This window comes from Stegastes partitus, unplaced genomic scaffold (assembly GCF_000690725.1).
Source record: "Stegastes partitus isolate 25-593 unplaced genomic scaffold, Stegastes_partitus-1.0.2 Scaffold22, whole genome shotgun sequence".
NCBI lineage: Eukaryota > Metazoa > Chordata > Actinopteri > Pomacentridae > Stegastes > Stegastes partitus.
In genome coordinates, this window is record NW_007577753.1 from 843,072 (window position 1) to 859,321 (window position 16,250).

The 16,250-nt window shown below is 40.3% G+C and overlaps 1 protein-coding gene across 6 annotated transcripts in view; it reads right to left on the reverse strand.

Annotated features, from left to right (window-relative positions):
* The window catches only part of atp8a1 (ATPase phospholipid transporting 8A1), a 108,121-nt gene that overhangs the window by 32,553 nt on the left and 59,318 nt on the right, over positions 1–16,250 (reverse strand). For all 6 annotated transcript variants that reach the window (XM_008295098.1, XM_008295114.1, XM_008295081.1 and 3 more), the window contains 8 exons: positions 15,134–15,183; positions 14,732–14,801; positions 13,795–13,879; positions 12,356–12,495; positions 10,227–10,365; positions 7,360–7,424; positions 3,387–3,559; positions 1,641–1,824 (listed from right to left, as the gene is read on the reverse strand). In XM_008295098.1, the coding sequence (XP_008293320.1) occupies positions 1,641–1,824; positions 3,387–3,559; positions 7,360–7,424; positions 10,227–10,365; positions 12,356–12,495; positions 13,795–13,879; positions 14,732–14,801; positions 15,134–15,183 (906 nt within the window). The remainder of the gene's footprint in view (positions 1–1,640; positions 1,825–3,386; positions 3,560–7,359; positions 7,425–10,226; positions 10,366–12,355; positions 12,496–13,794; positions 13,880–14,731; positions 14,802–15,133; positions 15,184–16,250) is intronic.

Here is a 16,250-nt window from a genome sequence, read left to right on the forward strand (position 1 = left end):
AGGCAGAGACTGTAAGGCCGAGCTTTGAGTTGCTGAAATTAGAGGGGTTCATATGGGGGTATTGGTCTCCAAGGGCTCAACATAATAGTTAAATGGCCTCATAATTATACCACTATTTAAGGCCTGCGGCGAACTTTCAATTTCAGTGCAATTCCTGGCTGATCCAGCGTGATAACACTGAAGCAGAAATTTAAAGCAAGTGTTTCATCACATCCTCTTGCCATCCGACAAAGAAAAAAATCTTAAAAATGCCTATGAAACTGGAGTGGGGGTTAGGAGAAGCAGGGCGAAACTTTTTGAGAGAAACACAAGTTTGTTTATTTGAAGGCCTGCACGTCTTTCAGCATCACCAAAGAACTCCTCGGTGAAATAAAAGCACAGTGGCGGCCCCCAGTTTGTGTGACCCCTCCAACGGCTGGATCAAACATCAGTTAACACAGATCTAAGCTGATGACAGACGGACAGCAGAGGTGCCTCGACCCGAAGCCTCTGTACTCTCCACTTGCTTTAACAGATAGCTCTTAGTTTTCAAGCACTAAATCTTAGAAACTAGCTGCCCAATCATCTCCAGCAGCAATGAGCCCATCTGACAGTCTAGAATATTAATACAAATCATGTAAAGGAATAAAAAAAAACAAAAAAAACAAACACGTTATACAACTTTGCAGGATTGATTTCAGTTTGCAGTCGGCAAATTACACTTAATGTAGCATAACACCGAGATGCGGAAAGTACCAGTGGATGTCTGGAGGTGTAATTTAATTTGATGTGGGGACACAACCTAAATGGATTATAAGAGGCCACCTGTTTGTGAAAGACTTACACTTTCTATGTCATGTAGATTGAAGGGGGCACTTAAGACAAACCCGAGTCTCTTGACTAGTAATTGCATACTGAAGCACAGAAAGTGTACTGTGTCTTAGTCAACTATTGGTTTCCCATACTCTCAAGCCCCTTGGCTGCAACAGAAACATGATGTTGTGACGAGCAGCATGCTGTGTAACCGAGCCGTGACACAGGAACTCCGTGGCTATTGTTGCTTACAAGTATCACATATCGATGCAGAGTTTCAGACAAACAGGTTACGAGGACGTAAGTGTGTATTTAAGTAGCATTTTGCCAGAATCTGTTTCTGTATAGTTGTGTTGGGAGTTAGGTGTCAGCAGATGCCTGTTTTACAGGTGTTCCTGCTTCACTGTATAAGCAAAAGCCCTTTCAGACATATGACCCATTGTTACTCAGAACAATGTGCCAGGCTATCATATATTACACTTGAGAAGACACTGACAGGACTGACAACTTGTGAAATCTGACTTTCAGAGGACAGAGCACGAATATCAGTGTATTGCTGCCAAAATGAGGACATGCACCTGCAGCTTCAAAGCAAACATATTCTGATCATGCTAACAACACATTTCAACACTGAAAAAGTGCATAATTTTGACCGCCTGGTCTTATGGTTTTAACTTTATGTACATAATTGTATTCCAGTAAAGGTTCCTTGTTTAATGTCCTTTCCACAGCAGTGTATTTTACATTAGTCAGCTCTAAAAGTCTTGAATATACTTAAGTCTTCTATCCACAACTACTAATGAACGTGTTGTGTTTTTCTTCACTTCATGTCCTGCCGTTCTCCTCACCTGGGCAATAGAGTAGTCAGAGGAGTTTGCTGCCTGCAGACCCTCGTTGCCTGAGATTCCCACACCGACATGAGCTGTTTGGATCATTCCGACGTCATTAGCACCGTCACCGATGGCCAGCGTGATCACCTTCACCTGCTTCTTCACCATCTCAACCACCTCTGACTTCTGAAGAGGAGATACTCTAAAAGGGAGCAGTAACACCACAAATATCAGATTACAGGTAATTACTCAAACATGTAACAGATCTGTGTTTATGAGCAAGAACTAAAAATGGGAAAATATTAGTCTTTGAAAACTGGAGCTGCATTTACAAAACATACTAAGAAACTACAAAGTCAAGAGTGACTCAATGGGAGACTGTTCCTATCACTAAAGACTGTACTGTCCATGAAACTATTTATGTTCACATTGGAAGTTTTCATTTTGTTTGGCTGGAGCCAAGTACGTTGAGTCAAAACAAATCTGTTGTCATTGTTCACACTCATCAACAGGGAAAGATTCTCTAATGCCAAAGAGATAACAGATCTCCATAATGATGCATCTGATGAAGCAGCTGGTTATCTGCAGTTTCCTTAGTATCAACGTTGTAACTCCTTCAATCAATTGAAACGCCTTCTCTAGACACGTGGTTCCCGTTTAATTAATTCTTAATGACTAAAATCAATCAGCTATTGATGATGTAGTTGTGCCACATGAACATTTCATGCTTGTAAACAATTTAAACTACTTGGCATACTTCTGTTTCATTTTCATGTAAGGACATTTTTCAGTTATTAGGGTCAAAAAAGTCAATAAATCTACTTTGTAATGTTGCAACATGAAGTGTAGCAACAATGAAGCTGACAGTAAGAATAACTGCACTGTATGTGCAGCTGGAACCGACTGCTGCAAATACTGCACGTCATATTCTCTAAACCGCAAAATCATTCTTAATTCATTACTTATAGTCAATCATTAGTTGTGACACATAAGTAAGTTTTAACTTTATGTAGCCTCCTCTACAGGAGTTTCTTCTCTGTGCACCAAAATCAGCGTAGCATACAGTAAAGACAGTCTCTGGAGATGATGCTGTAAACTGCATGTCTGTCTTTAGCTGTGAAGCTGTTAATGTTTATGTTCTCCGTGGTTTAAGAGGCCTCATTCATCTCCCGGCGTATCTGAGTGCCCACAGAGTGTGCAAAAGGCCGAGGCAGGTAGAGGAAGGGGGGAAAAAATAAATACAAATTTGACGTAATGCACGGAGTAATCGTATGGCACCTAAAGGTTTGCTGGCCCAAGACCCCGTCATGGTTGCTTGAGTACTTAAGTACTTCCTATTATTTATGTGGCCTGGGCAGGTCAACAGTGTAGCTTTATAATGTTGAAAGTTACCACTGAAATTTACAGCTATCGCACTTTTTAAGCTGCTGCCAATAAAATACTGGATGACTTTTGTGGCAAAGAAATATACTTTGTAGTTCAACCACAGAGTTTTTTTAAACTTTTTTTTTTAAGCGTAAATTGCCCAACATTATCTACTTCTAGATTCTCAATTGTAAGATTTTGCTTTATTTTAGTGTTTTAATAATTCTGAAGTGAATCTTTTTGGATTTGGTCTGACAGCACAAGCAACCTAATTTATTCAGTTATTTGCTATTTTTAAACATTTTATAGACCAAACATTTAATCGATCGTTCGCCGCAGGTCTACTTGCTGACTGTTCTCCTGTTAGGTTAATTTGATTGTTTCTGGGGTAAATCTTACCTGCAGCATATGACAGCTTTACAGGACAAGGCGAGGTCCAGGAAGTACTGGCGGACTCCAAACGTAAGGGCGTATTTCAGAGTCTTTCCATCAATAATGAGAGCAAAGTCGTTTTCCTTGTAGAGGGCATCTCCCAGCATTCCACAGTGGTGGCTGAGGGTTTCCCTTGTTCCCTGTGTGATGGAGAACAATTCACAAACATTAGCTGCTGTAATTAGTTTTTTTAATTTCAAGCCCACAGTGTTAGAGCTGTTAGAGAAAATGTGCGCTGTCGTTAGATAAAAGTAGGTATGCTGCCCTGGTGGATTGGCTTTAAAGAGCCTTATGTGCAAGCTCATTATGATTAATTAACAAATGCAAAAAATATTATACAATGCAATACCATCTGTTACACTGGCAAAATTAATTAAATGTAGACAAGCATGTATGAATAACAGATTCATTATGCTTGTAAAGCAAAATTAGTTTTTGTTTTGTATGGATGACAAATCACAATACAAAGACATAGCATAAAAACATATTGTGAAAATGTGTCGTGTGCTTCATGTGAAACATTTTAATCATCATTAGAACTGTTACATCTCTTGTATTTCCAATGACATTTAATAAATTTGGTCTGAAGTTCCTATGTTTCAAAGTTTCTGACATTTTTCTTTTTGTAATTTGCAGATTAAGATCTGTAGCAGAATGCACAACAAACATTTTGCTATATGCACTGTATTAATGTAATCGAAGCAAGAAACAGTGTTTGAACAATAGCTACATACATTTTCTTCATTACTTGTGCCGATACACTTTGCAGTGCTACACCAGAAGACTCCACAATGGTGTTCATATTTCCTCAAAATATTAATGTTCATTCATCTTGATTCTAAATATATTATATATTTATTCATCTAAAATCCAATTAATATTAGTGTAAAGACGGTCGATCTGTCCACTAAAATTGCAAACCCCTTACTGCTGCAGAACAGCTGCTCTTGATATTTTAGATATTTATTATGATTCCCATATTTATTACACACAGACCTCAGCTTTGAGGTGATAACATAGATGAGTGCTGTGAATGGATCATGTTTGCTTTTACAGTGTATACAGCTCTGATGGTGAGTGATGATGAAAAGGTATAAATATGAGACTGACAAGAGGATTAACTGTCCTGGTGCATGGGCATGTGGACTGGATGGATGGAGTGGTGAGATTATTATTGTATTTGTTATTCAATCATCTTCACCACAGATGGTGAAATCATTATGCAAAAATAAAAAAAAAATCTATATGTAACCATTATCTGAGTGACGCGTAGATGCACTGCATATTTTTATTTAAAAATGTTAAATCAAACACATTTGTAACAACTGCATAATAAAGTAACTAAAGTAGAACATTTTACAATAGTATCATTCATATCCAGGTGTACTTGTATTGAAAAAAAGTATAAGTGCAAATGGAAAATTGTTTCAATAATATACGGGCAGACAAAATGCAAATATACAATGCAATGTACTGGATTTAATGTGCTAAACAGATGCCCAAACAGCTGAAATCATTAAAAATGATGGCCATTAACAGGACCGAGGGATAGAGGGGTCTGGCCTGGCGTTGAGGTCAGATATGTCAGAGCAGTCAGATTGTACCAGGGGGACCACGCAGTGTTCGCTTGGCATAACAAAACTCTGAAACCCCAGCTTAAAGGAAATATTTGGAGAAAGGGGCTTTACGTTTCACAAAGCGAGAGAAGGAGAGTGAGAGACACGCACAGAAAGAGATGATGGATTAACAGAGGAGAGAAACTGAGCAAGAGGATACAAGCAGAGAGCAGCTGCAAGGACTTAGCCATCCCTGATGGGGTCTGTAAAACAGCACGAGATGGTGAGCAGTGGGCAGGCCGGTGTGTGTTTCCGCATGTGTGTTCAGGCCAGAATAGCCAGAGGTTGTGGTATATACATTCAAGTGTAACTACTCCATCTGAGTTACCAGAGTGATTTTAGATGCATCTCAGTGTGAGTGCTGTAGTAAAAGCTGGTATACTACATGTCTGAGAAAGAATTCACTTTGCTTGGGGCACAATCAATTCATCACACAGTGTGATAAGCAAAGTTTACCATTTCCTTAAGTAGGGCAGCCATTTCCCCCCTAATTTCCTCTGAGGAATTTTAGCACTAATGCTACACGTCTCCTCCTAAAGCCTCTTTGTTATGGCTATAATGACCAGTTTAGCCTATGTGACTAGCTAGTGTTTGGTTTTGAAATGGGTATGTGGCGTCCATTCAGAAATCCACAAGAGCTTCCCATAAAGACTGAGCTCCATTGTTGATATAGGACTTGAGTGATATAGCCAACAGGACGTGACACTCATGATGTGGAATCTGGACATTTGTATTGATGTAATGTCATCATCTGTCTTAGACTCAGAGGCACCCAAAAAGGGGATGTTCCACCTTAGTTAGAAGTCTATATGGACACATACTTTGGGCCTATATGTCATTTAAACAACACCTAAGCATGACCATGTTTGCGCAACAAATGATATTTTTCCAATTCATTTTCCCTTAAAACAACAAAAATAATTAGTCCCATCCATCTGTAACTGTGCTTACTGAAGATTAATATACTAATGCTTAAAAAGCGCTTTTTACTCTCAAAATGATTAAACACACTGACTGGAAGACAAAGCTTTTCAAAATGATCTAATCCTACCTCGGAGACAGAGTTTTACTTTGGGAATTTCAGTTCAAGTAAGATTTAGTACAGGAGATGTCAAAAACTTTGTCCTCCCTTTGATAATCGTTTCTAAACACAGCAAAGAAGGAAGACATGCTCCAATTACTCTCTTTCGCAGCACGAGAGCGCTCAGAACGACCGGCTCTGCTGCCTGGACCTCTGTTCCCTGTACATCCTCAGTCTTGGTGGAGAGGTTCTCCCTTTGCGTTTTAACAAACTGCCTTATGTAAGCATCTGTTCAACCACAGCAGAATAGAAGCTGACATTTCAAAGCACTGGTCTGCGTGCTTTATGAATGCACCGGGCCCAAATTTCTACCTCAACTCCATTTATCACGCTTAACGACTGGCTGACAGAGTGAAGGCCGTCCGTCATCACCCCCAAACACCCCCCTGCTGCTTTCCCCTCCTTCATCCACTTCTTCTCGCCATTTCCCCCTTCTTGTCCAACAAACTAAACCCAGTCGAGTTTCTCCTCCATCTGCGGCTCCTCTGCTTAGCTTTCTCTTGCTTGGAAGTGCAGGGACTTGCCCTTTTCAATCTTAGAAACAACAGACAAGGCTCTCCTGCAGGGGGGTCAACACACTTCTCTGCTGGGTGTCTCAAAGATGTTGAATGCAGATTTCAGGATGTGTGGTGGTTTTATGTGGAAGCTTCCCTGTGGCCTCATTCTTTCAGCTTCAAGACAGTATTTTTTCACAGGGATGGAGTGAGGACACGAGGGGATTATTATACTCAAGGATGTCTTCACATCATATTTCTGTCCTCACGAGGCGTATTTGAAAGTATTTCTTTGTAACTGCTTGAACTTGTATACAGTTTTGTAGAAGAATTTTTGATTGATTTAAGATTCTGTTCTATTTTTTGAACAAAATCTGCCATAGCATTAGCATTAATGACACTTGTCTGCTATTGTGCAGTTCACTAAATTATTTAAATGTATTCAGCTCTTGTTAGGCTCGTTGACCTCTGGCGATAATCATCTTTAACGCAGATGTAGCAACAGTGATATGAAGTGCAGAAATTCCGACTGCATGAGCCAAATGACAGTTACGCCACTTTTATTTTTAGCATTTTAAAAGAGCGACTGAATCACACTTTAGCTTGATGAATAGATTAAAGAGAAGCAACAGATTTATTGAAAGATTTTGTGGAACCACAGTGAGCTTTAGGTGTTTTGGCTGCATTGTTAGTTGTGTCCCCAAGGAAGCTCAATCATTTGTGGGTAAAAAAAAATCCTGTATACTTACATCAAGAGTGTCTTCATTGATCACAAGCATGCCCATGTTCTTGGTCAGTAGTTTGCAGGAATGTCCTATAGTAAAACAGAAGAAGGTTTACAGAGTGAATTTAGTAGAATTAGGAAGACTGAAAGATAAGCATGTAGTTGGACAGAAAATATTTTTTATCTGTTGTTCTATATCTGTATAAAACTCTCGTTCTGTTAAGTCATTTTGCTATGTGACACCTATCAAGTTGGGGCCCAAACACACACATACACACACATTAAAGAGATAAAAGAAAAGTTAAAAAAAAAGAAAACAAAATCAAACGAGCAACACAAAATTTTAAGGGACACCAATTAAAATGTTACAGCTCAGAGCCAGTGTCTCAGGACATGACTAATGAGTTTGGTTTACAAGAGTTTGTCAGTTTCCTGTTTTAATAGGCAGTTACAACTCTGAGTTACCCAGCATGGCTCTCTGGGGAGCTTTTCTCTCAGCTCTTGGCTGGGACAGATGCTCAGGGTCACCAGCAAGGTGGTAGAGGCAGCCTCCCATTGGGGAAAACAGAAATGTTTCGTGAACCAGGACTGAAGCCTTCAGTGTAGTGCTGTGGCTGCATGAAAAGGCTGCCATCTGTGGCATAACCACACGAATATTTGTGGGCTTCAACACTTTGCTTCTGTCTGGAAAGAGATTCTAGTTTCTTTAAGGGGAGTTACCACAAAGCCTGTGTTTTGTGAATGCATGGGTGGCATTTTCTACGAGTGAAACTGAGATAAGATTATATAGAAAACACTCAAAAACACACAGCTGAACACAATAGTGCACACACAGAGGAAATGAGTAAGTTTCACCTCTAGAGTCAAAACCAAACAGGGTTGGGGTCTGGGTTCTGCCAGATTGTTTTCTTAAGTGCAAAGGTGCAAACGTCCAAAAATTTGCCAATGTGTGGAAAATGTCTCCCCATCTCAACACTGTCACCCTTCCCCCCCTTTGTCGATTCCTGCCACAGCCCTTCCGCTTAATGTGTTTACCTTGAGCTCATTTGACTGCCCTTTTTTTTTTTTTTTTATTTCGCCAAAGTTACATTCCTGGCCTTTCTCCATCTCAGGCGGAACTAGACACAGCTCCCACAGGACTTGAGGAATGTGTAACAACGACACTCATGTCACAGTAATCAGGGATGTTGCCTTGGGAGCAATAATTAAAGATACAAATTTTGGCCACAGGAGGCCCTCAGAATGGATAGCATGCTGACGAGGACTTTGGGAGGCATGAAGAATGAAGAATGCTGGCCTGGTAAAAAAAATAAAAATAAGATGGAAAGGCAGGCATAGTGGAAGCTCATATTTATGTGAGCAGATAAGGAATTGTGTTTACTCTTAATGTCTCTTTGCGTAAGGGGATGATGCACCCTCTGGCCAAACTTAACAGCACATTAGTAAAGTGAGCAATGCAGCAGGCTCTTTCCTTTCACTGAGTTTTGGCTCATACCTGTCTTAAGCATTACGTACATACAACTCCCCTCAACCAACAGCTTACAGCACTGCGAGTGTGTCCCAGAGCAAACATTGCTCTTGCCTTAGGCAGCCAAACACATGCTTTCAGAGAAGTAACTTTACATTATGTCATGATGTTTCAGGCTTAAGGGCAGTCAAACTAACCCAGCATGCTTAGTAAACAAGCATTTTAGCAAAGAATTTAGTAAATATGTAAAATCAACAGCATGTATGTCAAATAATTTGTACCAAACGTAGCATTTGTGTGATTTAGGCCGCAAAATGTGAAATAAAAAAAGATCAAACTGTCCTGGGCTGAATTCATCAGTCAAATTTGGCAAAAAGGTGCACCATTAACCTTGGCAATGGAGATCGTCTTTCAGTGAGGAAAATAGTAAAAAACAAAGTCAATATTGAGCAGAGTTTTTACAGAGCAACTCAGTCAAAAAGCAGACCTGTAAAAATACTTGCAGTGAGCATGAGCTTCTGCTGAGCCCCCTCACATCTGGGTACAGTGGGCACAAAGGGCTGATTCAGTCAGGCCACAGTGGTAGGTATAGCCACAAGCGGAGGTACTTTTGATATCTATTTTTCTGAACTATGTGTTACAGAGTTTGCCATACCCGGGGTTGATCTATTTGTGGTGTTTACCCCACATCTAAAATCTGTAATGCCGAGGCCATTTAAGGAGGAGGAATATGAATTGAAATGGCCTGGCAGCGTGAGTTATTCACCTTTCTGATAACATCTGCGAGACTAAAACCTGTGGGAGAGCTAGATACGTGAGAGGTGCCTGCTTGTGTACATATGCCTGTTATTTATTTCATGTCAGTGCACTGGGCTCATACATCATCTGGCATTCTGCGACAGATGCTTTTGCTAGATATGTGTGACAGAGAAACATTCAGCTTGTCAGTAGTTTGTCTTGCTGGGTGAAGAATGACTACAAGTTTGACTTCAGTACCTGCAAGAGGCTGGCATACATTATAGCAGAGCACAGATCAGGTTCACCAGTGACTTTCCATTTGGTTTGAGAGCAAGTGCACAAACACAGCGAGAGTGTGCTATGCAGCATTAATAAAAAACACAGCTTTCACATTAATAGCTAACTCAGTCGTAGGAGCTACAGCATCAATCTGCTCTTTGGCAGCTGGTAGCAGAGCTGAACTTGAACTTCTTTTTTGAATATATGTAATGTTTTTGAGATTTGTCCTCTATGTGAGGAGCATTTTAAAAGGCACATTCTCCAGTGCAAGTTGTTTAAGAACTGCACCAATATCAGTATTACTGCTAATAATTTTAGCCATAAAACAACATGACACTGTGCATGATCAACATCAGAGCAGCATCCATGGGAAACCTCAAAGACTGTAAAGTCATGTAACTGCTCACCAATATTTATGGCTGTTTCCTGTTTGTCACCAGTCAGGATCCAGATCTTGATGTCAGCCTTCATTAGAGTCTCAATGGTCTCAGGCACCTTATCTTGGAGCTTGTCCTCTATGGCCGTGGCCCCCAGGAGCTGCAGGTTCTACAGCAGAGAAAGTCAGTAAAAACAAGTCAGTAAGTCCAGACCATAACAGAGGAAGGCCTTTAAAACATCATGTGTCAGACAACCATCTGAGCCAGGGTTGTGTCACTCACTCACTTGTGTTTTTCCCCTCATCAGCTGCTCTTGTTTATCACCCAGAAAACCCACCATGGGCTTAAGGGGTTTTGGATCAGTTACTGCGCCCTGTGTGTGATCGTGTATGTGTGTGTGTGTGCATCTATAGATACAATCTCTCCAACACAAGCTCACCCACAAAATACGGTAGAATTTTTTTCCCAGGAAACTCTGTGGTTCTTTGGGGCTGCTTGTGGGCTTGTATGGGCCCATCACAGGGCCATAGATTTGACAAGACCCAGGGGTAGGAAGGGAGACAGGAGGAAAGGCTGGGGAAGCTCTTTCACTTGTGACTTGAGCACTGCTGCCTGTACGTCTGTGGTTCAGTCCTCTCTAATCAATGGGAACCACACAGCACGGAAAACCATGCCTGGGGAAGAACATGTCCATATCTGCTGAGTCCTCATTTGCCTTTTTGATGTGAATCGTTCTATTGTTCCAGCGGTTGTTATTTAAGGCACTCTCTGTGGATTATGATATGAGAAGCACTTGGGGGGGGGACGACAAACCAAATGCTGGGAGATTCTGTCTGGTGCTGGTACGTTAACCAAAATGTAAGGAGGTTACATTTGCAGATAAGTGTCCCTGTAACTCTTTGAAAGCACCTCTTGCAACAGCAGTTCAATGCTACGCTGTCTCCAATGTGTAAAAAGAAAAGTTAGAACTGTACAATCTGGGGCTGCAGTGTAAGAAACAGAGTGATGTGTTGCATAAACCAGAAACACTGGCCTCCTGATGGTCTTCCTGGAAATTTGTGTTAACTTACTGGTAGATGGCCAAGCGTTAAGTGCAAGTAGTCCAGAAAAACAAAAATTGCAGCTTAAACCAATCAGTTAAGTCAATGAGGGACTTTTGCTGCGTGTTCACTTTACACTGACATACTGCAGACAAAAACAATAAAAGGGTAAAAATTCAACAGTCACTTAAGTGAAAGATTAAGTCAGGATTGCACTAATTAACCTATTCCTGACCCACACCACTGTAAAGCTCGTGAAAATCATCTTTAGCTTTTGACAATCTATTGAAGAATTAGTTATTAAGAAAGTGAAACAGTTTTCCAATACAGGACAAAGGACGAGAGTTGCATATTATCAGAAAGCAGTTACTATCAAGACATTTATTTCATTGAAAAATGTCAGGACACTATAAACAATCACACTTGAGCATTTTAGCTGAGAAATGATGTGAATGAGTCACTTCAGATGACTGATTTCACACACTTTTGGAATGCCAGACCTTAAATTTTCACTGCAACTCCATTGTGCCCCCCTGTGGTCTCACTGTGTTCATTTTTAGGTGTGGGTGGCCCCAAGCAGCAATGAACTCCAAACCCTGGCAGCAGCAGTGCCACACTCTTCTCATTAGGCAATGCACATTACATTTTCCTTTCTGAAAGCTTTTATATTTATTTCATGATTGATTGCCTCCATTTGTTTTGGGCAGGCAGCAGCAGCAGCAGCAGCCATGAAGAACATGCCAAGTAGCTGATTTACAGCTGTGGCTTCCTGTGTTTGACTAACGGTTCCACACAGACCCACCTCACAGCAAAACCAAATCTACCTGCTGCTTGAAACTCTCTCACAAAAATGCACACAATTTTGAACTTTTGAATGTTTCCAGGCATGATTACACTTTCCCCATTAGTTACATTTGAGTTTGTGCCTAGTTAGATTTTTCTGCCCGAGCCTATCAAAACGATGGTGTGCATGAAACCCTGGTCATTAAGTAAATGCAGCATGTAACCAGAAGAAAAGCTGCTTCTCATTTATCAGGTTTACTGGAAAAGTGAGTAAAATGTTTAGTTTAGGGAACATAACAGGGTCATGGCGCTGGAACACAAATTCATGAAGCAAACCTTCTCTATCAGTTCGTAGCTCTCCTCCAGTTTCAGGGCTCTGTTCTGCAGGGATGTGCAGGCTCTGTGGTGGATCTCCTGCCACTGCTGATAGGACGACTCACTGATGTCTGCCACCGCAAAGCACAGAGTGCGCAGCCCTGGAAGATTAAAAAGAGCATCGCAAAGCTTGGTTCAAATGTCAGGACTTCCGACCATTTAACATTTAGAAAACTTGATTTGTTGACTAAACTAAGCTCTACAGTTTGCACGAGGCATGTCATTTAGATTAATTTTTGTAGGGTAACTGTTGTTGAACTCACTGTACAGTTCAAATAAATTTAATTATTTCTATCCATCAGTCGTGACTTTTTGAAAGAACTTGGTGGGTGGCTGCCGTGTAGAACACTGCAAAGCATGAACAGTACCTCCATGAATCTACTATGTGTTATAGTGCAGTATTCTGTTATTTGGTGATGGATGTGTACTTGTGCATGTATATTTCTGTTGCTGTATATATTAATTGTAAAGGATATTGTGGTTTCATGCTATTTTCAGGACAAATACTTGAATACTTGGCAAGGAATAACAAATTATATCTGGTTATCTACACCAGATGTATTTATCTCTTTTTTTGTTATTGTTTTTGATCAAAGTTCCTGCCACTAGAGAAAGACAAAACCATGGCAGAATAAATTCTTTACCAAACAGCCAACATCATAACTACAGATATCATATAGTTTATAGTTATTTCTTCACTATTGCAGCCAAGCCAACCCATAAAGACATTTACTTTGTGCTGTACATATACAGTACTCAAAGTAGCTTACATGAAAAAAATTCTGAGACCATTTGATCAGGATTTCAGTAACACATCTATAACATATGTGCACTGGGTCCCTACATCGGCTTTGTAGTTCATTTGAACAAAAACAAGTTGAAAGACCAAATTTCAAATCATAAATCGTACATTTGTCCATAATGCTAAAAGCATTTAAGACACATTAAATATTCAGTTGTGTTTTTTATATTTTTTGGAAAGCCTAAGGATGCCACCTTATTTCAGCTCATTCTACTTTACAGTGACTGAAGTTCTTCACAATCTGTCCTGAATGCTATATTTAGCTGACATCAAATATTCCAAATGACATCATTTTTGTGGTGTCTCACAAGGGGGCAGTATGAACACAGAACAAGAAGAAGCGCCTGGTGTCGTTTCCTTCAGTTCCACTGCCTCATGCTAATATTCCTGAAAATGACTCACACTTGAATTCACTGTTCACTAAATAGTGACATAGGAGTTAACCTCTTATGGAAACAAAACTTGTTCTGCTTCTTCAACAGAGGATCAGGTAAGGAATATGACCAGCAATAAATGAGGAATGCATATACAGTATGCTAGGAGCATCCTAAAAAATGCTTTACTTGTGGCAGACAGGGGGCGATGTGTGTCCACTCACCCTCAGTGGCAAACTGCTCCAGGTGCTTCAACGTGATCTCTTTGTACCTCGAGCTGTCTGCCAGACGGTCATAGATCACTGTGTCCTGAGGGGAAACAAACACTCTTTGGTTACTGACACCCAGAGAGGAAAGAAAGGAACCTCCTGGACTTCTGGTGCTACTTTGCAAATGCAGTTCCTAGGCTGGATGCAGCCCTTATGAGTAACACTTTATGTTTCCACTAAAATGTGAATGGCCTTTTAGCTACTTGTCCGAATTAATATATGACAAATGTAACTGAACCTCGTAATGGGTTTTGATAATTAACCATCACGTGCTATCAGTAATCAAATTACATGAAAGTTCAGTGAGGTTAGCATCAAACTAAAACAAAATGATAAGCCAGTCTGTCAAGTGAAAACAGAAATCTGTGTTTGATTAGTCACCATTAAACTCAATGTTAATCTACTTTGAGGAAAATAATTAGAATCTTACAGCCGTGACTGATAAATAAATGATAAACCTGACAAGGGAGAACTATACACACTGTAATCTACTCTCAATTGCGAGCTGGGCTGAAGTCTTAACAAAATTGGGAGAAACACGGTCTCAGAATATCAAAATTCCCTGAAAAATATTGTTTTATTTTGACTGTACAATGTTGCACCTATCCAGGACGTTCTAGATACTTGAGCTAGTGTGGATTGAATCTAGTCTGGCAGGTGAGTGCTGTCATATAAAACAAAACATTGGTGTGTCTGGTATTTTGCAGAGATCCACACGTGTGGAGTGAAATGCGGTGATCTCACTTTATCCTGCTGCTCGTTGAAAAGATTTCCTGACATGAGCAAGAGGCAATAAGGGGAGAAGAGCGTTCGACAATTGGGTGTGTGTGTGCGTGCGGCAGTGATGGTGATGGGCTGTCATGCGTTGCCATGGAGAGAGACAGACACTCACAGCTCCTTTGCAATAGAGGCGGATCTTCCCAGATGGGGTGCGCATGATGACTGACATCCTCTTCCTCACACTAGGAGACAAAACGTCAAAAAAGAGGGTAAGAGAGAAGAAGGTGGAATAAAGGAGAGAAAGCAAGTGAGAGAAATTACTTTACAAGGTGTTGGGCTGCTACAACAAACTATGAAATTAAAAAAAAATCTAAGAGGTGGTAACAAGATATTACACCTCAGTCACACAACTAATTAGTACAAATCATAAGGGTATAAAGAAGCTGAAGTATTTTTGATATAATTATTTTAAGGATCAAATGCATCTATGCACATCTATAGTCCAAATGGGCAACAAAGTGCTAAACATACTCAACAAAATTAGTAATAAAGATAACTGTTAACAAAAAAGTACCTTGTAAACTCCAGCACATGAAGCAGTTCATACTTTTCCTCTGTTCCGAGCTAAATCAAAGAGACATGCAAGTTAACATACTCTAAAAGGAGACACCTCAGTCTTCTGAGACAAGTTATCTTAAGTAGCACAAGCCAACCCCACCATCCTCCTCCAATCAGCCTTAATTGCACTTTAAATGTGTTTATCAGTTGCCTGCACTGAGCTGATGGAGGGAGAATAACAAGGTAAAATTCAATTAACTTCCTTAATTGTAGAGACCGCCAGGTACAAGACAGAGTGATTAAGTAGATGCTGAGAGCTTTAGAAGGTCTAATAAAGATTAAGAAATGGGACCGACGTCTTGGAGACGAGATGTTCTGACCAGAAGGAAAAAAAATGAAAATGGCCTTTCCACCTCAGGCTTTTTGAGTGCAATCATCAGGTTAGCCAATTAAGGGAACAACAGGATGGGTGACCTGAGCTCTGGAGAGGACACACTGCATCAGCTCAAGATGTAATCACAGCAAATGTGGCATTAGTCATTTTCCATTACTGTGGCCCAAGTGAATTCAAACTGATTTATGTATATTACTTTTAGCTCAAGGTCTGTTTTGGAACATCTGAGCAAAACAACAAGAAATTGTTCATTAATTACTTAATTTACTGCCCAGAGCCAATTTACTGATTGTAGAAACTGTACAACTTCATGGGAAAAAATTTGGGGGTGTATGATAAATACGTAGCTGGAACCAGCAGCAGGTTATCTTCACTTAACTTTTTATAAAAACTGGAAACAAGGGGAAACAGCAGGCCAAAGCAGACTCCAAAGGTACACTGGAACAAAATCTTCCACAGTCTCTGAAGCTCAATAATCAACGTTATATTTTCTTTGTTTAATCCGTTAATGAGGGTAAAGATACAACAACAGTTGTGGTCTTTATTGGGGTTATGTGTTTGACTGTTTCTCAACAAGGTGCAATAACTTCCTGGAGTCTCTGCTGGGTGGGAATTGCTTTGGGTCAAGAAACTTGATTGTATTGTGTATTTGATGCTTTTGGACAGAGCCTGGCTGACTGTTTCTGCCTGTTTCTACTCTTTCTGCGAAGCTAAGCTTCATACATACTGTACAGTCACG